Source organism: Venturia canescens, chromosome 8, assembly GCF_019457755.1.
Source record: "Venturia canescens isolate UGA chromosome 8, ASM1945775v1, whole genome shotgun sequence".
Classification (NCBI taxonomy): domain Eukaryota; kingdom Metazoa; phylum Arthropoda; class Insecta; order Hymenoptera; family Ichneumonidae; genus Venturia; species Venturia canescens.
In genome coordinates, this window is record NC_057428.1 from 10,315,988 (window position 1) to 10,343,876 (window position 27,889).

The following is a 27,889-nucleotide window of genomic DNA, read 5'->3' on the forward strand; positions in this document are numbered from 1 at the left end:
TCTTCTTAACGAAAAAGAGCAGCTTGTTAATCACGCACCTAAAAAACCAGCCCAATGTGCCTTGTGCCCCAGGTCGAAGGATCGCAAAATGCAAATTTTTTACAAAAGATGTCAGCGGCCGACCTGCGAAGACCATTGAATATTGTAGCGACTGCGGTGCCTTTTATTGCCATAAACAAAACATGAAGTCTTTCGTCTTCTTTATTGGGATCTGACAAAATTCGTGAGACATCTGGTGTTGAATTTTCCAACTATAACCGGGGTGCATTGCTCATTGATACATATCAATTAACATTAGTGTTTTTGCACAAAATTAAACAAAAATGGAAGGTGTGTTTACACCTCGCGAATAATCCAAACATGTATCCAAAAAAAAAAAATAAAATAGATAAAGAAAAAAAAGAAAAAAGAAGTTTTAATGACTAGGAATTGAACCGGACCATCGATAAATATCACTTTTTGTTAAAACTACCATTATTTATCCTAAATATTTATAACTAATGCTATATTTACACGGTGAGCCTATACCATACACGGGCTTAACCTATGCGATTGCATCCTCATCTGCGCCATTTCAATTTTAGGCCACGCCTCCATGTCAGATCCCAATTCCGAACATTCAATAAAAATACTCAAAATCAATATTTCATTGTTTTTTCATTCATTTTTTCCATACGCCCGCTTCCAATTTTTTGGCAGGTTCAAAGTCCAAATAAAGACCTTTTTAACAGACCATCGTTATAATATTTTTTTTCTAAAAGCCTCATATATTCCCTTTGAAATCGCGTTTGAAATTTCAAAATCGGCTCATGCATTCTTAGAGAAAAATGGATTTTTCGTTAACTCGGATCCTTTTTCGAACTTTTACTTAATATCATACTCTCCGACATGAAAAAACGAAGAGATTAATGTACTCATAACTCTTATTACTCTTTCAAAGTATTTCAATGGAGATATTTTCTTCTTGGTTTTTTAAACTGTGCAAATGTTAAGAATGGAGATTAAAAAATTTATTTTCGACGCCGCTTTAAGTCGAGATTATGTATGGAAAGGGCCCCACCCCGCCCTTTCCTGTGAGACACAACCAAAAATTTGCCCCTCCAATCCACCTGAAAAAAAAAACTAATATAAAACTAAAATAAAAGAAACAGTAAATGTAAAGAGGACGGCCCCGCCCCGCCGTACTCTGTGAAGCACAATCATGTGATCAGTCTCACTGCTCCTCCAAGAATGAAAAGAAAAAAAAACATTGACATACCATACTCACGGTGCATGGTCTGCGAAGTGCAAAAATGAAAGCAACTCACCATCTGCACTATAAACTTGTAGTACCTGACTGAGGTCGCCCGTAATGCCTTCCCAGGGATGGGGACCGTTCTCTCGTTCCCCATCAATTCCCCGAGTTCGTCGACGTTCTCCCTTTCCTCCAGGTCCTCGGCTCCGTTCGATCCTGCAGTTTCTCCCAGACCATCGACCTCTTTCGATGCTTCGTCCGATTTTCCGGCTTGATATGGCCCTCTCATGGCGTCCGATCCTTCAGCGTCCATCGATTCCTCACCATTGAATTGTTCAACTCCGTCAAATCTTTCTCCATCGTCATCAGGTTTGTCTTCTTCGAATTGATTCTCTTCATCCTCGACTACAGCATCCGCGACTGTAGCATCCTCGGCTGCAGCATCCTCGGCCTGAAAACGAGCTCGTCGATTGGGCGGGGCATCTGGATTCCGAACCGCAGCTTGTCTTTTTCTAACGTTGCGCCATTTTCTAGTTTTCAAGCTTTTCAGAGCCTTTTCCAATGCCTGGTGCAGTCGATCCTTCGTTGGAGTAGGGCAATGTGTGTTCCCGATGATAGCAGCTGAAAAAGAATCCAGATATTAAATGCTATTGGCGTTTAAAACATTTCGAGTAAAAATTCAGTACATTTCGGATATACCTTTACACGCTTTAGCAAAACGACTGCCTCGCAATTTGCAGCCTTCTGGTCCGCCTCTTCCATTAAGGGTGAGATGCTGGGAAACTTCCTCGTCGTCTGGGAAAACAAAACGGAAGTATCCGCAACGCAGTCAGTTGGATTTGTCCGCCCGAGATGTATGAAATACGTCACCTGCAACAACATTATTTAAAGAAATACAATATTAACATTTTTTAAAGTTCATTAAAAACTTTCCGTGGAGTACAAAGTACAAAATTGTTGAAAGTTTCGTCATCCACATCTTCGAAGGCCAAGAACTCATCCACCGTCCGGAACGAGACTTCCGGTATATCAGTCGGTCTCCTAAGAGCAAGCCCTGCTTGTTGCAGCCGCTGAAGGTCTTGTCTTAGTGCGCTGTGGAGTCAAAATATTAGTAGATCACGATCAATAACAAATTAATATTGACTATTGTCTAAAACCTTTCATACTTACTCCATTTTGGCATCCATTCGTATCTGGTTCGCCTTCATGTCCCGGATCTCTGCAAATATTGTTCTAGAAAATGTAAAAAAAATATACAATCAGCATATTAAGGAAGGATCCATATTGAAACTAATTGTCGAGACATTCATTTGGCATCCTACGCGAGACACGAAACCACATTCAAAGATCCGTTGGTTTCAATTGCCCCTGTGCGTCCGTGGTTGATCTCTTGGTTAGGCGGTGCAGCTAAACGTCGTTTTTTTCGAGGCATCGTCGATGATCCCTGTGCTGGGCGGAGAGTGGGAAATGATGTTGATGGAGATGCGGACGACATTGACGGGGTGTGGTTATTAGACATGCGTTGAGGATGAAGCGATGGACTGGCGAATGTCATGCGGGGAGTGACACGCATATCAGAAGTAGGCATATAGCTATTTACAATTCTAGGAGACGGCATGGCGGTTATTTCGTGAACTTGCGGGATTAGCTATGCGGGGTGAGGAAGGAGAGGGATTGGTGCGAAAACAAGGAGCACGATAAAGCTGCATGCTATTAGAGCGAGGAAGCGAAGAAGCCTGCAATGAAGATGAGGAAGGAGGTTGGTTGGGTCATGTCGAGCCTCGTCTTGGTCCGTAGTTTTGCAATGTCCCGGTTCAGTATTGTCAGCGCGTCCTTTGGGACTCCAGTAGATTTTCTCTTCTTATCCTGTTGACTCATCTGCAGAAAGACCGCATTTAACCTCCATAACAAATACTAAAAAGTCCTAATCGAACGTATGAATGATTGTTTTAACTATCCAAACATCATCAATTGGATCTCTATGGTCTTCGCTATGCGAATCTCAAGTATGGCATACGAAAACCTTTGCCCTTAACAGCATCGATACCTATAAAGAATATTTCATCCAACAAGGATGAACAACGAAAAACACCTATTGCGGATGACGGCAACCCTACATCGAATAAATCTTCCACCCTATTAAACTCTCGAACGGCCAATAGATGATTATCATCCAAGCGGATTATACTAAGAACAATACAAACTCTTGAATCTTCCAAAAACACCGTGTTATCCGAATCATTGACTGATATGTTCAGTTTTCCTATGCACAAATTACGGAATTGACGACCATTTCGTGGAATTTCCAAAATATTAGCACGAGCTGCATGTTCAACGACATTTGGAACCGGTCGTGATCATGCAACTTTCTCTGAATGTCTGTTAACGATCTGTTGCAAATGCAAGTGAGGCTTGCGACAAGCCTTCCGAAAGTACAGCATATTATTTTTGTAAGGAAACATAGAAATCTGATTCATCGATCCGAACTTCCTGACAGAATCAACGAGGTGCAAGAGACAGTGAACGACGTATGACAAAAATTGTGAACCATAAATCAATTCTGCTCTCTTAACGAAAGTCTCGAGCGCTTTTGCTGCAAAATCGAGGAGATATTCTGCTGGCGAATCAAAGTGGAGAATCCGAATTGCGGAATGTAGCAGAAGGAGATGCTGGTACGCCGCGGGATTGATGAGTCCGTAATATGTAATAGGGGAATTATACATAATTAACTGACGATTTTCCGTTGCCTTGAATCCCTTGCATTTCCTGATCATATACGGTTTGCGTCACGGTCTTACATACAGGTCTTGCAACTCGGTAGGATTTTAAGTGGGCGCAGGTGACTTCACTGACGCGACAAAATCCAGGTGGCGCAGCGATCGAGGGATACGTAAACAAAACATAACCTACTTTTGAAAATACAACGGAGCACAACGGAGTAATTATTTGTGACATGTTTTTAACCATTGTGACTTGTGTTGGATATTCCGAATAATTTTGTGCAAATATTCGTGAAGTGATTTTTATTTTAAAAATGACGAAACCCTGTGCTGTACCGCAATGTAAAACGGGTTCGAGAGGTTTTAAAATTAAGCGATCAGTTTTTAAAGTGCCGTCAAATAGCGAGCGACTTAAAAAGTGGCAAAGCGCTATTCCGAATAGGCAATTGACCTCATCCCATTTTGTTTGTGAAAAACATTTTGAAGAAAAATATATTCTTCGCAAATACATCAAGCATGACACAAATGGCCAAGTTATCGCAGAGGTAATTTCTCCTTCCTTTCATATATGTAACTACTGCACTGTTTTTAATGTATAATTACTAATAAAAAAACAACATTAATATATACGTATTTTTCATGATTTATTACACATCAAATTTGATGTTTTTCATGTTTTCATTTTTTTTCACAGGTTGATTACAAGCATCCTCGCTTGGTGGAATCAGCAATTCCAACTTTATTTGATGAGCCGATCATTAAAACTGTTGAAGAACGCAATAGTTCAACGGTCGAAGATTGCACACAGAATTGTGTTGAGGGTTCAACGATCGATGACCACAGTGTAGCAGTGGATGAACTCCCAATGCCAATGGATATTGCCGCAGTCATTCCTTCAAATGATTTACTCATGGATGTTTCCGCTGAAGGTATATAATAAATATCTGATACTCTAATTCGCTCTTTTTTCCACTTTTATATTTGATGTTGTTTTTTTCATATACAGCGCATGATCATTGTTCCCAGTCAATAAATGGTACTCCGACAGAAAATACCGATCTGTCATCTCACCAGGTCGTTACAGACACCACATTTGACATATCGTCGGTCACTATCAGTGGAGGTAAGTTTATAACTGTATTCAAATTCAATTTTTTAAACATTTGAAAATAACTTATTTTCCTTTTTAATATTTGGAGTCGAACCACTGCTGCGATTCTTCATCGATCAAAAAATATATTGCTTAAGATACTGTATTGCTTAAGATACGTTAATGTAACTATTATTTTGGGATATTGCAGCTCCGTCAACTACATATTTTGAGATCGGTGAGGATTGCGTCAAGAGTCTACCAGTGCCTTGGGTTGTTGGTCAATTATACGGACGGCCAGATCAGTACCTCGTATTTTTGTACCCTGAAGTTTACAAGAAACACGGAATCGAAATTCCTATAACGGCCAGAGCTGTTACAGTTGATAGGCAAAAAAATGTACGTTATTTTGTCCACGGAAATCTGATAAACAACGATGAAGGAAATCTTCGACAAAAATTGGATTCCTCGAATGATCTTCCTGATGTTTTGATCAAGTTTCAACAGATGAACTTGTGTTGCGGTATAGGGAAGGTGAATATTCATTTTGTCCCAACAGAGAATAGCTTCCAAAATTATAGCGATGAATGGCATCACAATAAATGTCCTTTGCTCTGGAAAAAAAGAAGATGTGAGCATTGCTATAAATTAAGGAAAAATATTCTTGCAAAAGAAAAAAGAGCCAAGGATCCTCATTCTTTTAATCGGATTTCTCGCTTACGGAACCCTATTGACGACCAAAAATTGATGATGATGAAAAAGAAAATGCTATGTGAGAGACGGGGAAAACATCGAGCAATGTGCCAACTTTCGATACTACGGAAGTCCTTGAAAGCTCATCAATTGGAAATCGCTACAATTAAAGAAGAAACTCTAGAAGAGAGATGCTCCGAATTATTGGTGCCAGCGACTCACAAAACAGCCATGAAAGAAATAATTGCAGCTGCTTCCGCGAAAAATCCGAAAGGAAGAAGATACTCCGAGGATTGGATTATGTTGTGCTTGATAATGAACATACGGTCACCTGCATATTACGAGTTTTTAAGAAAGAACAATGTTATGCCATTGCCATCGAAACGAACAATTCGCTCGTACTTTTCACTTATTAATACAAAGTGCGGATTTGATGAGCAATTTAGTCATCTCTTAAAAAAACACTTCGACGAGAAAACTGCGATGCAAAGACACGGAATACTTCTTTTAGACGAAATAAATCTGAGGAAATCTGTAGCCGTTTGTTCAAAGAATCTTACGTATTCTGGATTGACGGACTTTGGCGACGATGGACCACAAGCTACAAATTTAGAAGAACAAGCAACTCATGGCCTTGTTATGATGTTTCAACCATTGGCGGACAAATATACGCAACCCATCGCTGTATTTGCGTTAAAAAACTCAGTGAAGGGCGACGAATTGGCAAAACTAGTCGTGAAGGCGATTGTTTATTTAGAAAATTGTGGTGCAAAAATTCATGGAGTCATTGCGGATGGCGCTAAGACGAACCAAAAAATGTGGTCTCTCCTGGACGTAAGAGCTGGCATCTCTAATACGAAATCCTGGTTCACTCACCCTCTCGACAACGAACGAAAAGTATTCGTTTTTTCTGACGCACCTCATGTCTTCAAGAATATCCGCAATCGTTTATACAACAAGCGTCGCCTCAGGGTAAGTAGTACGCAAATAAAATTTTACAAACGTTTCATGATTACACAATATTTTACAATACAATTTCTTATTTATAGAATTTATAGCACAAGCATCAAAAGCTAGTCCTCGTCCTCCTCGTCGTCGTCCTTATCCTCGTCCTCGTCATCGTTATAGTATTTCGCAAAATAATTAGTTCAATTAATTTCACGAATAATTGTTTTGGGTCAGGCTTTATATTTGGATCTATGAAAAAAAATTACAGACAAGTCCGGATAAAAAGTACGTCGACTGGAAATTTTTCGAAGCCTTATTCAATGTGGACACCCAACACGTTGGAAACGCCAGAGCATGTCCAAAGTTGTCTAAGCGTCACATCGAATTAGATAACACGTCTAAGATGCGTGTTCGTCTAGCAACTCAGGTACTGCATTCTCTATTTATGTTTACTCACTATTGTAAAAATGCTTTTTTATATTTTTTTTGCTCTAATGATATTCTTTGTTTCTTTACAGATCTTCAGTAATTCCGTGGCGCAGGGGTTAGCGTTTTATGCGTCGCAAAAATTTGAAGCATTGGCCGATTGCGAAGAAACAATTGCATTCTGCAAGCGTCTCAACGATACTTTTGATGCATTGAATCGCAAAACACCAAATGAAGGTCTGACACCTCAATCTCCAGATTTCAAGGTAACCAAATATTTTTTTATCTCGGAAAAACTATATGTTCAATTTAACTCTGAAAATTAGAACCTCTTTTTTCATATAATTTATTCAATTTTGGAAATTGTCAAACTATTATACAGTCATTGATCATTTTAAATTCTTGTCATTACTTACCCTGATCGATGTCGCTGCAAGACTCTTCCTCCATTCTCGTTCTCGATTTTGTCGTCTAGTTCCTACGATAAAATTTAAAAGTAAAATTTTAAAAAAAGTAAAAAACACATAGACGGTAAGACAGTAAGGGAAATATGTATTTCCAAATTTGGGTTATACTTTTTCAGGTACTACAAGATACTTTGCAGTGGCTTAACGATTGGCAGTCCGACGTTCTCGCTGGCAAACTGAGTTCTGATGAATTCTTAACGCAGGACACGTCTACGGGCTTACGACTGTCCTTAACATCGACCATGGACATGTGCGTTTATCTTATAAACAAATTTGATTTCAAATATTTGCTGACTGGCAAAGTGAATCAGGACGATCTGGAGGTAAATAAAATTCATAAAAGTGATTGCATTGAGTTAATTGGTTAGTTTATGAGGAACAGCTTTGTAAACGATGTATGAAGGCCGTGTTATCAATATTTTTCTAATATATATTTATAACTCAACTGTTTTAGAAATTTTTTAGCACAATCCGGCAGGCAGCGGGCTGCAATGACCACCCTAATTGTCCCACTTTTCTGCAATTGTATAAATTGCTATCCATCTACAGCGTGATAAAGCCTCCAAAATACGGTAATTGCACCGTCACAGCAGAACCGGAGTCACGAATATTAGTGTCACTTAACGATCTGAAGGGTTTAAATGGAGAGGATGGAAAACAATCTGAATCTAAAATGGCAAAATGCAAAGAGGAAATCCGCCAAAGATTAGATAAATGTTTGACAAACGAGTCATGGGAGGCTGATGATGTCATTGAGTTCAATCCTGAGCATGATTATGCCCTTTCTCCGGCGATAGACTGCATAATTTATTATGTTACAGGTCTTTTATTTTGATTAAGCATTCTCAAACATTTTTATCTTCTGTTAACCCAACGCTGGTAGCTGTAGAACACCTTAACACCTCTTTTTGCCTAATCTTCTCAGTTTGTTATGCTAGTATCCCAGTACAAAGAATACTCTCCAATTTTTCCGTAATACGCATATCTAATTGCTATATCATATCGAAAGTGATGCTTTTTCGATCTTCTAGATACTTTTTACTGGGAAATTAATAAAATTTGTACGTATTTCTAGGCTCGCATGCTACTTTCCTCACATCGAAATGGTCACGCTTAATCATTGGCTATGTTCTAATCTTTTTATATTGTACACACTTCCAGGATATTTATGCAAGCAGATCTTGAAGCGATATGGTTCCTGTCACGCTTGTCGAGAAGCTGTCGGATCAAATTGTGGTGGCAAGTCTTCTGTCGCTCAATTTGTCGACATAAAATCTCGTTGTGGCTTGATCCATCCGAATCTAAGATTCTTTCATCTCATCCGACATGTTGAATCGTGTTTTACAAAGCATGCTTCTGCTTTTCATGTTTTTGATTTAACACTCGAGGACGTTTTAGAAACGTACAATTTTTCTTTTCCCTGTCCAAAACACAGCTCTGACATTTTGGCCTTTGCCATAGTTTATTACATTCGTTTGAGAATGCGACAGTTTTCACATCAGGAAAACATGAAAGCAACGAAAAAGTTTGTTGTTAAAAAAAATTATCAAAGCTAACAAATCAGTAATAAAACCTTAATTCTCTCGATTACACATGTGTTCTTTTCTTTCTACCTCTTCTACCGATGCTATAATATTTTCTATTCCACTGTTTCTCTAGGAAAGCTATCGAGATTATCTAGAGTCGTGGCAACGACTCTGAGACAAGTACATTTATATTATGACGAGTTGCTGCCAGAGACTCTTTACCGGAGCGATAGCGTTTCCAATTGTTGAAATATTATTTGTTTGAAAATTTCGAAATTATTGCAAGAATATGTTTATGTGGATGTGAAAAAGTATAAATATATATTGACACACCGTAGGACATACTAATTTGTTGAAAACGGAGTGATTTGATATTTCGGCAGAAATTTTCAATAATACTAACAAAAATACAATTATTTAATTGAATAATTTAGAGTATTTAAATACACGTACAACTTTATGATTATTTTGACGAATTTTTACATGGAGTCCTGAAAAAAAAAAATTCTTCCGGGATTTGAACCCAAAATATTTGAATGACATCTTACGCCTCAATGCCCACAGACGCGATGAACTTATATAAATAAATTTATATAAATACGTTCATGCTTATCATAATCGCTTGATTTTTAGAGCAAGTTGATTATAGAAAGAAGTTTGATTATTAGCTAATGTAATATGAATTGGTTTTGACTATGTTAGTCGATAAACATCTTTTGTTCTATGAAACAAATTTATAGAAAGAGTCATAATAAACGAGATGTTTTGGTTAGAATTCGGTGCTCGTAGGATACTTCGGATGCGCATGTGCAACTATCGCCATCTTTGTCGCACCGTGTATCCCTCGAGCGTAGCGACGCCAGCGGCTTGGCTTGTCAAGAGACCCACGCTGAAACCCAGAGTTGCAAGACCTGTATGTAAGACCGTGGTTTGCGTGAAAATTCTTTTGGACAATAACATGCGATCTGCCATAAGCGATCCGACAAGATATCAATCAAATCATTTACAAAACAACGTGCATACCATCGAAAATAGTTTGCTCTACTGAATCCATGTCTATATCTAACAAAGGAGAATCCGAGTCTGCATGATGTTCCCCATCAAGCCGTTGTCTATATTCTTCATCAGTACGTGGCATATTATTGATATCACGATAAACAACCACCCCTTGACGAATCCAATCACCCTGAACCTAACACTTCGAACATGGAAAAGAGCTTCCGTGGCTTCTATGGTACAACAAATCAGCTCGAGCGGGAGAATCCGCTATAAGACATCTCAATTCAACTTGCCTAACTTCTTCCCGAAAACGAATACCACGATCCTTGACCTCTAAATAATCTTCGACAAAAAAATGTAAAAACTCGTCTGGTTTCTCTGGTTTCGATTATCCTCGCCAAATACCGACGATTTCAGGTTTACTATCTGGAATGATCGCAACTCTAATCTGTATCGGCCACATCTGAATTTTACCCTGAGTATCCAAAGTCGCACCATCAGTGCTGAAATCTATTTTTAAATTTCCAGAGGGAAGTAAGTCGTCAGGGGTTCGATGGAGAATGGACAAAATCCCTGCTTCGACTCCTAAATGAAGATATTCACCCCCAGCAATGTCAAATGTGGGATGTTTTTCCCTTGGGGTCCTCAAAAGGGTCCGGCAATCTTTGGGCAACGAAAACAAACAATCATGCGTCCGAATAATTCGAAGAATAGCATTTCCTTGGATATGCGACAAATTATGATCTACATAAGCTTTTGCAAGAAGTGTTCCGAATCTATTCGTCTCATTAACAGGTGTTACATCCTGTTCCGCAGAAGAATTTGGAATCGAAACCCCTTCATCTGAGGAAGTCCCTAAACTTCTTATATCATCCCGTATTGAATCACACTGAATCGAATCTCTATCACTATTTCGTTGGCTGCATTCTGATGAAACTTCAAACGATTCTAAATCTATCGATGAATCGGAAACGTAGGAATTATTTCTTTCTAAGTTGCGATACGCTTCACTCTCTGCTCTTTGGGCTTTATCTAGTCGACGACGGAAATTTGATGATAACGCAGAATATGGTTTCCGACTTCGTCTATCTGCACAATTCTACATTGCTATAAAAATTGAAAGAAGAATGGGATATCCGAAATATGAGCAGTCGAAAGAATGGGTCTTGGCAGATGAGTCGTTTCGGGGAAAGATGGTGATATTCTGAAATAAATGGATTTTCCGGTTGTGAGATTAAAAAAATATCAAAAGGAAAAAATATATATAAATATATATATATATATAAAACGCAAGCATGAATTGTACAAAACCAACGTGCTGCAATCCAATGGAAACGAACATGGCACACGACCACAAGAAAATCATTAAGAGTAGTGGACTGCAAAAGCAAAGAGAGTATTTTCCACAGAGTAAGCAGCATTGATATTATGCCATATACACGTGCGGGAGATAGAGAAGAGACGATAGGAAAATTTGACATGTGAATGAAAAAGTCAAGAAGTTTTTCACAGTGTTAAATATTCCACACACAAAATAATGGAATGAAGAAAAATTCTCGAAGAGGTATAAGTATTCCCAACACTCATCGCAGTGATTATAGATTCGTCATAAATCGAAATGGATCAATGTCATTCTGATGTGCGAGAAGAGGAACGATAGGAAAATTACACAGGTTTATATAGCACTCAAATAGTTATTCGTGACATTGAGTATTCATCGCACACGATTATGAAATAAAGAGACAGTTTCGGAGCAGGGTATCTGACGACCAAGAAGTTATGAGAATTCTTCAAGGTCATGAAATTATACTGGGACTTAAAAGAATTATCGAGTCGTAAAATTTATGTTCCCATGAAATCTCTCAAATATTCGTTTACTCAAAAAATTCATGGAATGAAATTGATGTTGTATTTTGAATTGGGCATCGTCGAGGTGCAATTACCTCGCTGCGAATATAAAATCTGCAACTTTCTCAAATATTCCTCATCTCAAAAAATTCAGGGATCGAAATTGATGTTGTATTTTGAATTGGGCATCGTCGAGGTGCAAAGACCTAGCTGCGAATATAAAATTTGAAAATCTTTTGAAATATTCCTTTTTTCAAAAAATTAATGGAGGGATATCAATGTTCTCTTGAAAATTGGACAATGTCAAGGTGCAATGATTTAGCTGCGAATATGATCTTTTTAAGAACGCTCAAATATTCTTCGGAGACTAGATTCCGATCTAGTTTCACAAGACTCAACCGGAGTATAGCGAGCTCATGGGCAAAATTAGACATGCTGTCATGCCTCAAAAAAACCCTAATGTGAGAAAAAAATCTCTAGAAGCTTTTGAGAAGTAATCGCAAAAATTGCTTCAAGTCCTACAGGACTTGTAAGAAAAGAGAGTGTTGAAAATTAGGATATATTTTCAAGCGCGATACTTCAATCTTACGTTTCCCCAAGAAACGATTAAACAAAAAAACGCAAAATGAAAGGTAAAAAGATCAAATTACCTTGGATTGTTTTTTTTTTCGATGGCTATAATCGTCCCAGTCCTCTTGAAGCGGTGATGGTCCTGAAGACTCTAACTGAAAAAAACTGAAAATTTCTTATTAAACTCTTAATAACTAATGAGAAAAGAGATATCCGTAATCAATGAGCGCCATAGTTTCCGATGGAATCGAAAAAAACTCGCAAAACACTTTTAAAGTCGATAATCCCAACGGTTTTTCGTAACGAAACACTATGTCACTGGCACGCGCGCACTCGTATGAGATTCGCACAAATTGAGAGTATAACGTGTATAACTCCCGCGTTTTTACTTCGTTCCCACATTATGCGCTTGCGTGATTCGACGAGACACATGGGCGCCACGGTAAACGCCCGGTACGCCGTACGACAAATGTACCAGTATCGTACGGGTACGTGATTCTAGACTGTTCTCGCGCGTATATAATAAAAATATGCGAAGAAAAGGGAAAATCAGTATCTTATCCCCTGAAAAAATTCATTATACCCTAGCATTGTTTATTCACATGTATACATTCGTTTAAAAGATTGCAAATAAAATAATTATAGTACATAGTTTCGTAACGATACAGTTTGTACCAACCGTATCATAGGAACCGTACTTTTTCAGTACGTAGTACTGTTGCGGTACAGTCCTTTTCGTGGAACTCGTACGCAAGTATACGAAATACCATTCGGTACATCGTTCTAGTACCGTACCGGGTACAGTAACAGTAACACGTACTGCCACCGTACGGGTACGGCGTGTGCTCGTAATTTCGTTGCAGTACGGTACCAGTACCATGGTAGTATCTCGTACCCATCAGTACGCTGGTTATCTGGGTACTCATTGCAGATAACCATCTGGATACTCAGTCTTTACCGGAGCGAGAGTGTTTTTCAGCTGTTTTCGATAACACTCAAAATTTATTTCTTTAATAACTGAATAATTACAGTATTCCAAAGAATCCTGCAAGATGACGTATTTTTTGTTTTTTTTTTATCTTTCGATCGCGACCTCTACGAACTCTGTAGCTTAACGCATTGAAAAGATATTAATTATTTATTTTTTAATTTCATCAAAAAATGTTGCATTTTTTCGCACACATTTTTGATGTTTATTTGTTTTTTCTTTAGTGACAAATCTGGTGCTATAATACATTTTATATATCTATATGTTTTTTTCTGGTGCCATAATACAAATTGTATACCTATATATTTCCATGAATCTGTTCATGCTTCAAAAATTTGGAAAGTGACAGTTCCCCGTTGTATTCAAAATTTAAACTGTCAATTTCACGAAATGTTATCGAATCATTCAGGGATTAAAGGATACCACATGTTCGTTTTACCAAGAAATCTGAGTCACGTATTGTGGCCGAATCTTTTTTTTTAATGTTCTTTAGGTGTGATATATCTATAGGTGTGATGCTATCGTTTAATGTTCTTTTAGTAGGTATGATGCTATCGAGTAAATCGTTGGATTGGGCTTTTTTTACTCGTGCTTATCGTTGATGATAAGCATTGGAGTGAATTTAAGTGAAGAATGCGCCAAATGTACATTCGTACATTCTTTATTTTTTGTATGAGCAAAGCTTGCAGGAAAAAAATAATTACGCGCGTCATCGTACGAGGTTAGAATGATGTGTCGGTGTATACGCAGTAGAGAAACGATCTCGACCCCTTTTCACCAAGGGCACAAGCAAAATCCATCTCTCGTAGGTGGCTTGATAGTTTTCGATTTCTAGGTCGACGGCTCCATGGTTTTCGATGTCTAGATAGATTTCTCCCAGGTTTTCGATGTCTAGATAGATTTCTCCCAGGTTTTCAAAGTCTAGGTATATTTCTCCATGGTTTTCGATGTCTAAGTATATTTCTCCACGATTCTCAATGTCTAGGTCGATGGCTCCAAGAATTTCGATGTCTAGGTCGATGGGTCCGTAGTTTCCGATGTCTAGGTATATTTCCTCATGGTTTTCGATGTCCAGGTATATTTGTCCATAGTCTTCGATGTCTACGTATATTTCTCCATAGTTTTCGATGTCTAGGTATATTTCTTCATGGTTTTCGATGTCTAGGTCGAAGGCTCCATGGTTTTTTATGTCTAGGCCGACGGTTCCATGGTTTTTCATGTCCAGATCGACAGCTCCATAGTTTTCGATGTCTAGGTCGACGACTGCAAGGTTTTCGACATTTAAGTCGGCGCCTCCATAGTTTTCGATGTCCAAATATATTTCTTCATGGTTTTTAATGTCTAGGTATATTTTTTTCCACTGTTTCCGTTATCCAGGTCGTCGGAGCTATAGTTTTTAATGTCTAGGTATACTTCTCCATGTTTTTCGATGTCTAGGTATATTTCTCCATGGTTTTTCATGTCCAGGTATAGTTCTCCATAGTTTTCGCTATCCCGGTCGACGGTTCCATAATTTTCCATGTCTAGCTATGTTTCTCTACGGTTTGCGATGTCTAGGTTGACGGATCCATGGTTTTCAAAGTTTGGGTCGATAGCTCTATAGTTTTCGATGTCCAGGTCGACGGCTCCACAGTTTTTTATGTCTAGGTATTTTCCCCGTAGCTTTCGATGTCGAGGTCGATGACTGAATGGTTTTCGATGTCTGGATATATTTCATCATGGTTATCGATATCCTGATCGAAAACTCCATGGTCTTCAATAACAGGGGAGATTTCAAGAACCCAGAATATCGTGAATAAATATCACCGGACACTGATAAACATGAAACTGTTAATCTAGATACTGGAACCTAATGAAACATGATACGAGACGAAAAAGATAATGAAACATGGAAACGTCCTCTCAAACATCGAAAAACAATGACAATAACAGTGTTAACATGGTAATCCTTGAGAGATTGTTCTCGACCCCATAAACTATGGCGATCTAAATATCGAAAACTATGGAGCCGTTGACCTCGCCATCGAAAGCCGTAGAGAAATATACCTAGACATCAAAAACTCTTGAGAAATATACCTGGACATCGAAAACTATGGAGCCATCCCCCTGTACTCCTGTTTATTCTTATTGAACTGCTTCAAGATTGGTGGGCTTGAAGATGCTGTTGCAATAAAAGTAGCGCTGCAGCGCTACAAGAAAACTATTCACACGCTTAATCGCACGGAATGCACCCTAGTTCGGAATAAATTTTCAAATAAAATGTATTGTGTATGATAGAAATATTGAATCCAAACGGAAATGTGTAGAATTGAATTGAATATTATAGATGGGTATATTTGTTGAATATATCTATTTTTACAATAATTCAATTTAACACATTACATTTTTGATTCTTTATTCAATTCTCATGGAAAACATTTTATTTAATAACAAATGAAGAATTTATATTCCTCTACGATATTTGTTTAATTATATTCTCAGATTTCAATTCCCGACACATTCCATTTTCGTTTCATTTGTTATATCATATGGAAAACATTTTATTCAATAATTCACGAGAAATTGGTTTTTAAATATCCTTTTACATTTTAAAGGAGATTTAAATAAATAAATAAATCCATGCCTCTGCATCTTTGTCATAGCGACAATTTTCATCAGCTCTCCAAAATTGAATATTATCAGATTTGTAGATGATCATTATCATTGTCATTATGCTATTTTATCAAAAATTGGATAGATTCCATTGAAAAATATAAATAAAATAACCCAAGATAGGAGTGACGAATAAGATCAAGGACTACAAAAATATCTACCGAAGAAGCAAACGCATTGTATGGAAAAACACTAAGAAGAAAGTTTAATTCTAGTCAAGGGCTCGACGCATTGAGAAAATTTCTGATGGTCTGAAAAGAAAATGATGATAGAGATCTTGCGATTGTAATTGCATATATACAGGCTGGTGACAATGGTTTTGAAATTCTCGGACTTTTAGATACATCTATAAAAAAAATGTTAATAATGCCTGTGCTGTGTGTTCTGCCATGTAGTTTATAGTTGTCAAGTAAGCAGAAAAATGTTCATTATTGACTTGAATTTAAAGAGAACTTTTAAAAGTCTTACGACTATTGGATGGAATTAAATCATTTGAAATGTCATTTATGATTAAAAGATTTTCTGATAAACGTTTTTCCAAAGTAAAACAGTAATTGCATGTTTTCGATTGCAGAATCTTGTAACAATACGAGCCGCTGCCGCGTCCCTTGATCCCCAGTGCTGATAAATGTGGAAGAGGCTTGTCGCAGCTTCATTATTTCTCATTCGTCATTTATTCACGACCCTGAAATTCGCAACGTTGGAGTCCAACGAAATGAACGAAATGAATGAAAAAACATTTGTAATTGAGCAATTTCTTATTTCAGGAAGATATAGGTTGAAAAACTACGAATTGGAAATTTGACAGGGAAGAAAATTGGAGAATAACTAGAATTATTCGAGGCTTTTTTTAGATCATTCCATTGGACTCCGACGTTGCAAAGTTCAGTGTCATCAATAAACAACTAGCCGAGTCATGTCCGCAATAAATATAATTTTTTTTTCGAAAGAAAAAAAATTAGAAATGTGAAAAATGTAAAAATTTATGATTTTTCTGAAATAACTTAAATTTTTGTATTGAATTCGTTTTTTTTTGTATTTATTTCAGGAAAGTACATTCACGCAACAATCAAAAAATGTTGAAATATATTTCTTACAGAGCGAGATATCGTTATTGACATGAGTACTCAAGTTCATCATCTATGAATAACTCAGTAATAAATAAGAAGTCATCTTCCTTTCAACTTTATTAAATTGTCAAAATACATGAGTATTAAAATGTAACTTATTTCAAATTATTTTTTATCTTGTTTAGTTTAGATTTCAAATATCGTACGTGCTTCCTTTCAGCTTGGATTTTCTGAAACAAGATTTTTACTCATTACAATGAAATAAAATATATATATTTTTCCGTATATATTAACGAAGTACCCTCGGTACGTAGTGAGTCAGAGAGTTTTAGTCTTCAATATGAGTAACGTAGTATATATTTCGGCAACACCGTAGCCCCTGGGTTAGTGTACGTGCTCACGTATAAGCATTGAATCTACGTATAGTCGCGTATAGGAAACCCAGCTTCTGCGTGTTTCGTTTTTCATCAGTGGGTAAAGAAGTCCGAAGTGTGTACGGGAAAAGAAACATCCCTAACCTCAAAGAAGATTTAAAAAATGATTAAATTGACGGTGTCTTCTTTTCATATTTTCTATTTCTTATTGTTTCCGAAAATAATTGATGCATAAAACACACAAAATGTTCGTTACAAATGTATAATATTTCTTTTGCAATACTGTGTTTCTATCGTTGACTCAATTTGCGCATGTTCAGACGGTTTCGAAAGTGCTGCTGTAACTTATATTCGAATGAAGCGCCATAACCTACAATTCTGCGGTGTTGCCACATTTGCGTGTTGCTCAAAAACCTTGTCTTATTTCCAGTCATTTCTTAGAACACAAGCAAGCTTTGCATGTTTTCCAAAAAGAAAAATGTTCATTGGACATTCGTTTATATCTTCTCCAAATTTTATCAAAATCTGTTTGTTAACTTCAACGTTATAAATTAAAAAGTGCTTCTGAATCACAGATTCACATAAAACTCCATGTTAACTGCTTCAAATTAAATTATTGATATCTCTTTTCAAAGTCAATCAAAGGTCACAAAATTTTAACTGAGTCATTTTTCGAAAAATTTTGACATCTTTACAAATTTTTATAATTTTCTGTTTGTTAATTGATTTACCGAGGGTACTTCCTTAAATGTGGTCAAGTCTCGAACCAGCAAACGACAGGGCCGTCAATGTACGTGCTCTGAGACTTTACCGTGTCACTTGATAGGCTTACAGTCCACATTTTATTGCGTTCCTGGTTTAACCCATTCATCTCTGCATGGAGAGCATTGTACCTCCTAGGGTATGTTCCAGAGCATCTACCATCCCGAAATCTTGGCTGCCTTATTCTGAGAACCTACATGCTGACTCCCTATAGACAACCCGGTAATATCCATAGGCAAGGATTGAGGAAGTTTTTCAAATATTTTTCCAACGTTTCTACCACCATTGAGACTGTATTCCGGAGCACCAACGACTGCTAAATTTTGGCTACCTTATTCTGTTAGCCTACAATACTGACTCTCAAAAAAAAACCTGGTTATATCCGTAGGAAGGAATGCACAATTTGTTACAAATTTTTACAACTTCTAAAAATTTTACAACACGCTGAGGTTACGTTCCGGAGCATTGAATACCTTGAAACTTTAGCTCCCTCATTCTGAGAGCCTCCATTACAGATTCCCGGAATGAAGAACCTGATTCTATCTATAGAAAAAATTCCAGGATATAGGAAAAAACTCGATTTATATCGACAACAATCGAAGATTTTTACGTCATTTCTCCAACTTTCTTACCTAATTGAGGGTGGATTCCAGAAAACCGACCACCACCAAATTGTAACTGCCTTCTTTTGTCTTATTTTGGGTAAAATTTAAAGACTACATAGTCAAAACTTGAGGCCACAGATATCGTAATACTGCCGCAAAAAAATCGCCAGGGTGGCACGGATCGAGGTTCTACGGTAAAAAAAATGACATTACACAAATTAATTTTTTTATACCGGTACCTCGATCCGTACCACTCGGGCAATTTTTTTGCGAGATCTTCAAATATACTGAAAGACTGTAATTTTTTCAGTCAAAAAGGACAATTTTTAAGAACAAAAAATCAATTTTTGTCATTTCATTTTTTTTTACCCTAGAACCTCGATTCGTGGCACTCTGGTAAATTTTTTGCAATATTGTCAGACATATCGAAATATTCTGAAATTTTTTCAGCCAAAAAAATGGCTGTTTCTGAATAAAAAAAAAAATTCTCCCCTTTTTTCGTAAAAAGTCATCGTTACCAGAAGGTAAAAAATATTTCAAGTCGTTCGCTCGAAAGATAACACGAAACTACAACTTTTATGAGGAATCATTTTTTTTAGTTACTTTAAATTTTCGAAATATATTAATTTAATAAAAAAACGATATTTTCTAAAATTATGAATTTAAAAATCTGAAAAAATTCACATAGACTGCTTTTTAGTAGTACTTTGATATAATCACTGATGGGGTAGATCTGAGATGATCGAAAAAAAAGTGGCCGGTTTGACAGAAAATCCCTCATATATGAGTAGTAAAAATTTAAAGATTTTTGTAAGATTTGTCCAACTTTCATACCCTCGCTAAGACAACCCTTCTAAGCATCGACCATCTGGAAACGTTGGTTACCTCATGCTGTGAGCCTGCAATACTGATTCCCGAAAGGAATAATCCGGTTATATCCATAGGTAAGTATCGAGGGAATTTTTTAAATATTGTTCCAACTTTTTTACCATCGTTGAGAGTGTATTCCGAAGCACTAACGACCTCAAAATTTTCGCTACCTTACTCTATTAGCCTGCAATACTGACTTCCGAAAGAAAAAACCTGGTTATATCCATAGGAAAAAATTCACAATTTTTGTAATATTTTTCCAAATTTCTTTCGTAAAACTTTAGCTAAACTTATTCTGTAAGCCAACAAGATTGATTATTTGATGGGAACACCTGGTTATATCCATAGGAAAAATGTTACAATTTTTCCCACATTACAACCCCTGCCAAGGGTGGGTTCCAAAACTTCAATCACCTTAAAATTGTGGCTACATACTATTATTAGCCTCCGAAAGTGATTCCCGAAATAAAAAACCTGGTTATTTGATTAGGAAAAATTATAGTATTTTTCCAAGATTCCAACCCCCGCTAAGGGTGTGTTCCGGAACTTCAACCACCTTAAAATTTTGGCCACATACTTCTGTTAGCCTCCGAAAGTGATTCCCGAAATAAAAAACCTGGTTATTTGATTAGGAAAAATTATAGTATTTTTCCAAGATTCCAACCCCCGCTAAGGGTGTGTTCCAGAATTTCAACTACCTTAAAATTTTGGTCACATACTTCTGTTAGCCTCCGAAAGTGATTCCCGAAATAAAAAACCTGGTTATTTGATTAGGAAAAATTATAGGATTTTTCCAAGATTCCAACCCCCGCTAAGGGTGTGTTCCGGAACTTCAACCACCTTAAAATTTTGGCCACATACTTCTGTTAGCCTCCGAAAGTGATTCCCGAAATAAAAAACCTGGTTATTTGATTAGGAAAAATTATAGTATTTTTCGAAGATTCCAACCCCCACTAAGGGTGTGTTCCGGAATTTCAACTACCTTAAAATTTTGGTCATATACTTCTGTTAGCCTCCGAAAGTGATTCCCGAAATAAAAAACCTGGTTATTTGAAATTTTTTTTTCGTTTTTTTCCATCGATGCAAACTTCAGAATCATCATTTATTCATGGTATGCTATCGAGTCAGAGCAATGTCAGATGGTTCCGCTTGGTGGTATTTTTCATTTCACACAGAAGTTTTGGAGACTTTGTCGTAACGAACCAAGCTCATGGATTCCCAAAGTATTAGAACTTGTTACGTACACTTTATACTCGCTTTTCTTGTGGAAGGTCATTCCTCGGTCATTCGAGCTTTACTCGACGGACAAGGAATTATTTCTTGTATTTTCCTCGAGTTGACATATTATTTTCACACCACCGTTCATTTCGTCCTCAACATCGCGAAATCTTGGGTTTTTGAAAATTCAACCATAGCAAAACTAATGCATGTTTTTTTTTCGTTTCCGGTCTTGCAGAGTCTTGTTTTCCGATACAATAATAGGAAGGAACCCGGAAATTTGCCTGGTTCAAAAGCAAAACAGGCAAACGAACCGGCAAAGATTTTGTTGATCCGAAAGAAGGAGTGATAAAAACGTTGTATTCATCATTTTTAATCATTACCTTTTAATAAAACATCCTAAAACAGAATGTAAACTGCACAACTGATAAACTCGTTTAGCGTCATGTTCAATTTTAATTAAAATTCTACAGTCAATTGATTTCTGAAGTAATATTTAAGTTTCGATTCGATTTTTTGACGTTGATAGATTTTGCAGTGGAAAGGGTGCACAATTTCCTAATAATACTTTTAACTTCAAACCGATATGGAGTGATTTTCTACGATCGCAATATTGGTACATCTGTTCGGAAGAACAAAATCAATTGGTCAACACGGTTTTACAAAGTCTCGGACGCCTCGTGGAAATATTCCAAGCTTTTGGACCTCATAATAAAAATTCTCATCGCTTGTCCAGATTGTGTGAAATCTCAACTGATTCATACCAAGACATTCCTTGAGCCAGGGGCTTCAAATATATAAGTGGATACTGACAATGAGATTCATGCGAGGATTCATGGGTCACTTGTGAGAATCGAAAAATCCGGAATATTGTCTGAAACCTTGTTTATCAGAACTTTCGAAAAACACGAGAAATTTTAGGTCAAAAACACGAGAACGGATTTAGGTCAACAAAATTTTGCTCAACGACCATTTTTCGCAATTTTTACCTATTTTCACGGTATTTTGGAATTCGGCTTCAGCATGTCAAAATAAATTTATAGAGAGAGATTGGGTGTAGGTGAATATATAAACTGCTTTATTGGGTGATCAGATGTTTCAATTTTATGATCATTATTTCAATTTTTCAATATATCCCATAAAATTTCAGATTTCGAGTACACAAAAAGTCGTCAAATAAACCTGAAACACAGCACGAATGCTGTAAAAAAACTAGAGACAAGTACATTTATGCCCTCTGGGAAGTCATCTGTAAAATCATAGAAATCAATGGTCGTAAGACTTTAAATCCAAGAAACAAAACGTTAAATAAATGCAGAAGTTGCCGAGCACATCGCACTACGAACAAAAGAATTACAAAAGAAGAAAAATAGGACACAACAAATTACAACCACAAAGAATACAAAGACAAAACCTTACAAAAACAAATTGCGACTAAAAAAAATTAAGATCATAAAAATTAAAAAAAAATTACCCACGGAAAAAAATTATATACCAAAAAATTGAAACAAAAAAAATTTGGCCGTTGCACTTGGCGTTTTACTCGACTTTCGAATTTGTGAGTATAAGATACAGGTACATTAGATAATATTAGCTAGAAAAAGAACGCCAAGTACAACGGCCAAATTTTTTTTGTTTCAATTTTTTGGTATATAATTTTTTTCCGTGGGTAATTTTTTTTTAATTTTTATGATCTTAATTTTTTTTAGTCGCAATTTGTTTTTGTAATGTTTTGTCTTTGTATTCTTTGTGGTTGTAATTTGTTGTGTACTATTTTTCTTCTTTTGTAATTCTTTTGTTCGTAGTGCGATATTTTGTTCGTAATGCGAGGTCTTGAATTTCACTTTGCGCATCGAAATGTTTACATTCAATTCAAATGGTTCCATTATCATAGCCACTTATATGCTAAATGATATTTATTTCACATGTTCATCCGCTGCCATCATAATCATATAGAGAATCGAATACTTTGATATGCTTTACGTATGTACAGAAGTGTTAGTTTCCGTTTTTATTTATATAAGTTTCTATTTTGAACGCTTTACGAAAATAAAATAAAACTCAAATATCAAGCGTCGCATCGACAATCCACCGCCCAGAATGTAAACAAGCTGACTCAAGCCTTGCCATATTCTTATTCATATCAAGAACCGCTATAGCGGCTCGTAGCCCAGTATTCTTAAAAAAGCCAGCTCGCTCAGGCTAATGCTTGAGAGATATCCGAAAATAAAAAAAAATTCTGTTTTCGTGGTGATGTCAGATTAAGCCACCCACTCAAGATAAAGAAGCTAAAACTGACTTTATATTACTTCAGAAGTTTAGTTGCTGTTTGATTGTTGATCTGTCACTATCGTGTCCGCTATTGTGAATAACGTATCGTCATTAACATGTTTATCAACCCAATGATCGTAATAAGACTGTTGCTTCTTACATTTGAAGTAATAAACATTCCTGACAGTGCTGTTATCAATAATAAAATGGAATTGAAAGAAAGTTTCGAGAGAATTCTGAAGGCTCCTGTGGCAGAGTTCAATCAGTTAGAAATCGTGGAAGATACGACATTAGCTTTTCAAGAACTTTTTAAAGATGTCATAGTAGAATCTGTCGAAGATCATGACATTGAATGGGGTCTTGGAGAATCTCCATTAAAGCCCGGAAACGTGTACTGATGATGAAGAAGATTTGAGCTATGAGTACAAACAAAAAGCGGTAGAATTTTGGAGAAGTGCAAAAACGAAACGAAATAGGAAAATAGAAACAGTACAAAAGAGTTTCAAACTTGTCAAGTCGGTGCTCCAGTTGAGACGCTGAGCTCACCAGTTGAATAAAGGCGGTACTTTCAAGGAGAAATTGTCGCCTATTTCTGAATACACAATTAATAATTTCAAAAGCGCGATAGACGCAGGACTCATTGTGCATCGATTTGTGAAGGTGAGCGTTACAGGCTTAACAATTGATCGGATAGTTATACCATACAGCTAACAATTCCCGCGGAAGGGAAAGTGCTGTTACCACTTCTTATAATTTTGAAAGACCTTTCTGGACGGTTGGCACCGATCGTAGAGCAAACTATTTTTCAACCTTCCAATGTCTTCATAAGTGTTTCGAAATCTACCAAGGCAACACCAGGTACGTTTGTATATTATACTTTGATTGTGAAAAATAGATCTGCTACTTATATTTAATAAATGCATTTGTTTACAGAAAATTTTAAAACATGCCTTCAAGAAGTGTTTTTCCCAAACATCGATAAGAAAAGTGTCCTTTTGATTGACTCTTGGAGCGAACATTGCCCCAGAATTGTCGACGAAGCTACACCGCATAATAAAGAGATTGTTACAATGATTATACCAAAAGGGACGACGGGGAACATTCAGCCTCTTTTTGTTTTCGGATTTAAAATTTGGAAAATTTATGTGAGATATTTTCCCGACAGTGTCATGTTACTTGATTATAATTTAAATCTACATTAACTTGCTACATTTACTTATTACTATTAATTATTAATTGTATATTTAGAAATAGGCGACAATTTCTCCTTGTAAGTACCGCCTTTATTCAACTGGTGAGCCCAGTGTCTTAACTGCAGCACCGACTTGACAAGTTTGAAACTCTTTTGTACTGTTTCTATTTTCCTATTTCGTTTCGTTTTTGCACTTCTCCAACATTCTACCGCTTTTTGTTTGTACTCATAGCTCAAATCTTCTTCATCATCAGTACACGTTTCCGGGCTTTAATGGAGATTCTCCAAGACCCCATTCGATGTCATGATCTTCGACAGGTTCTACTATGACATCTTTAAAAAGTTCTTGAAAATCTAATGTCGTATCTTCCACGATTTCTAACTGATTGAACTCTGCCACAGGAGCCTTCAGAATTCTCTCGAAACTTTCTTTCAATTCCATTTTATTATTGATAACAGCACTGTCAGGAATGTTTATTACTTCAAATGTAAGAAACAACAGTCTTATTACGTTCATTGGGTTGATAAACATGTTAATGACGATACGTTATTCACAATAGCGGACACGATAGTAACAGATCAACAATCAAACAGCAACTAAACTTCTGGAGTAATATAAAGTCAGTTTTAGCTTCTTTATCTTGAGTGGGTGGCTTAATCTGACATCACCACGAAAACAGAATTTTTTTTTATTTTCGGATATCTCTCAAGCATTAGCCTGAGCGAGCTGGCTTTTTTAAGAACACTGGGCTACGAGCCGCTATAGCGGTTCTTGATATGAATAAGAATATGGCAAGGCTTGAGTCAGCTTGTTTACATTCTGGGCGGTGGATTGTCGATGCGACGCTTGATATTTGAGTTTTATTTTATTTTCGTAAAGCATTCAAAATAGAAACTTATATAAATAAAAACGGAAACTAACACTTCTGTACATACGTAAAGCATATCAAAGTATTCGATTCTCTATATGATTATGATGGCAGCGGATGAACATGTGAAATAAATATCATTCAGCATATAAGTCGATACGCAATGATAATAGAACCATTTGAATTGAATGTAAACATTTCGATTGTTGTGTCCGCGAAGATCGTCGCGAAGGGACGAGTTATCAAGGACGATCGGCACAAAGTGAAATTCAAGATTTTACGACTCTTTTACCTATATGATTCTCTATATGATTATGATGGCAGCCGATGAAAATGTGAAATAAATATCATTTAGCATATAAGTCGATACGCAATGATAATGGAACCAATCAGTCTCGTCACATAAATTCGAGACTGACTGGAAGTATTCAGGTCTCATCATTGCAATTATTATCTCATAAAAACAGTATTGTTATTAATCCCATCAATTAATTTATCGTTAAATTTAGCAAACTTAAGATAATGAAACTTGTTAAGCTGAATCTGGATCACAAGCAATCAATTTGTTGTTCATTAATAAAGTGAAAATTCTCTAGAAACATTCAGGTAATTTATTTTTGTTTCTATTTATCTGAAATTTATGTGCTTCCTTGAGTCTTAAGCAATGGAATTTTCAAGTCTTTAAAATGAATTATGGCATAACAAAATGGCTGGTGATGGCCGTAGATTTATTATGTTAATCTTCTTTAACATATTAACAAGGCTGATGAGAGCCGCGGATTTACCTCATTATTGACTCAATTTGGTTCACATTGATTATGATATCGGATTAATAATTTTGTGAATTGCTTTCTAATGCCGGGGCCGCGGACGTTTCCTGATTTATTCATTAATTTTCAATCAATTTTATTTCAATTTTAATTTGGCATTAATCTTTCAATTTCTTTTAAGGAAGTTGAGGTATTAGAATTAAAATTATATCATCGCTTTTAAACCGATTGCATCGTATAAAGTGAAGTGTAAAAAAAAATCAGTTAAATTTTCACACAGTTTAGAAGCGTTGTTGATGAGAAAAATCAATAACAATTTAGGCCAAATAACATGTAACCTTATGGAAGTCAAGACATTCAATGATATCTCCGTTAAAAATTATGCTAAAAATATAAAATGTTTTGGGCAACATGAGCAAGGCTTGCTGAATAATGTAAATTTTTTCAGATTTATTAGATTTGCTGAGATTGTATTAATAATAATCTGTTTCCCGTGCAGTTTTTTGAGGCTAGGATCGTCACCGTCCGCGTTTTCGACTGAGCTTTCACCAATTTTTCGTCTTTTCTTTCCCAACTCTTCTTTAAAGTGTATGCAGCATTGCCAAACTGTAAACTGGCCTAATTTTTGAAAGGTACAGGTCATAACTTTTGAGTAAAAAAAATGACTGTATGGCCCCAACTTCCTTAATCAGGTGAGAAAAGTTGCATAAAATTCCCTGATCATTCATCTGCAGTTCGCAACACTAAATGACGTGGTTTCATGACGTTCGTTAAACAATGTCCAACTTTGGAGGTTGATTTCATCCCTTAAGAATAATTTGAGCTGATAAAAAAAATGTGTATCTTATTTCTATATAAGCTACATTCTTCAAAAAAATATTGAAATCGAAAGGGGACCGTGCTCAAAATAAAATTTCACATTTCAAGGGTGTTTTACTCCCTTAATTCTTTTGATCCAAGAAAAACCCAGAAACATGTGAAATTTTTTTTTGCTTCGCAAAATGGCGTTTGTTTTATTAAAGTCGGATCATAAGTTTGTGTTATACAAAAAAATTCTGAATGTTCGGGAATGGTTCCCTCCTTTGTAGTAAGAGTGCCTGAGAAGTTGGACATGTCATATAGGTTATTTGACATGCAGAATATTTTGCAATTGGTTTCGTTTCGATCGGTTGAGTACTTTTATATGAAACACTCTACCAGACGCAAAACATGTCCAAATTTGGGAGTTGATTCCACTCCTTAAAAATAACTTTCGGCCAATAAAAAAAAAATACGTCTCTTATTTTTCGTGAACATATAAAAAAATTATCAAAGTCGGAGGCGAGCACTAAAGTACCTTGTTAGTAAGATCCATGATAAACTTTGCTGTTGAATTTTGAGATTCTTCCAGAGCTGCTGCATACCGGTTATCATCAAAGACACATCGCAGCATTATTTGTCCTATCGAGTCAAACGGACAGTTATTATACGCGGCAGGGTGTCAGCTCGACTCAGAGCTACTCTCTACTGTGTAAACTGTGCCGCGCAACTCGCTATTCGCGACCGTAAACGAATCAGTCGCCGTCTGGTGGTGCAAGTAGTAACCTTCGGAAAGGTGATATTTTCGATCGAATACATGTCATGATGATTAAAAAATAGCGAATTATGGTGAATACGCGGAAAAGATGTTTAATTCGGGGCTGCAAAAATATTCCTATAAATGGAATATCATTTCATTATTTTCCAAA

At 36.5% G+C, this 27,889-nt stretch overlaps 1 protein-coding gene and 1 long non-coding RNA gene across 2 annotated transcripts; both read left to right on the top strand.

Annotated features, from left to right (window-relative positions):
* Nucleotides 1-4,268: 4,268 nt before the first annotated feature.
* On the top strand, nucleotides 4,269-9,168 carry LOC122415233 (uncharacterized). The gene is made up of 8 exons (XM_043427219.1): nucleotides 4,269-4,499; nucleotides 4,649-4,883; nucleotides 4,961-5,077; nucleotides 5,256-6,709; nucleotides 6,954-7,112; nucleotides 7,204-7,377; nucleotides 7,695-7,901; nucleotides 8,033-9,168. The coding sequence occupies exons 1-8, from the start codon at nucleotides 4,269-4,271 to the stop codon at nucleotides 8,411-8,413; spliced, it is 2,958 nt and encodes a 985-aa protein (XP_043283154.1). The 3' UTR covers nucleotides 8,414-9,168.
* A 14,094-nt stretch (nucleotides 9,169-23,262) lies between these two features.
* Nucleotides 23,263-25,993, top strand: LOC122414825 (uncharacterized). The gene is made up of 2 exons (XR_006261822.1): nucleotides 23,263-24,189; nucleotides 24,265-25,993. It is a non-coding gene; the product is annotated as an uncharacterized lncRNA (long non-coding RNA).
* The last annotated feature ends 1,896 nt before the right edge of the window (nucleotides 25,994-27,889 follow it).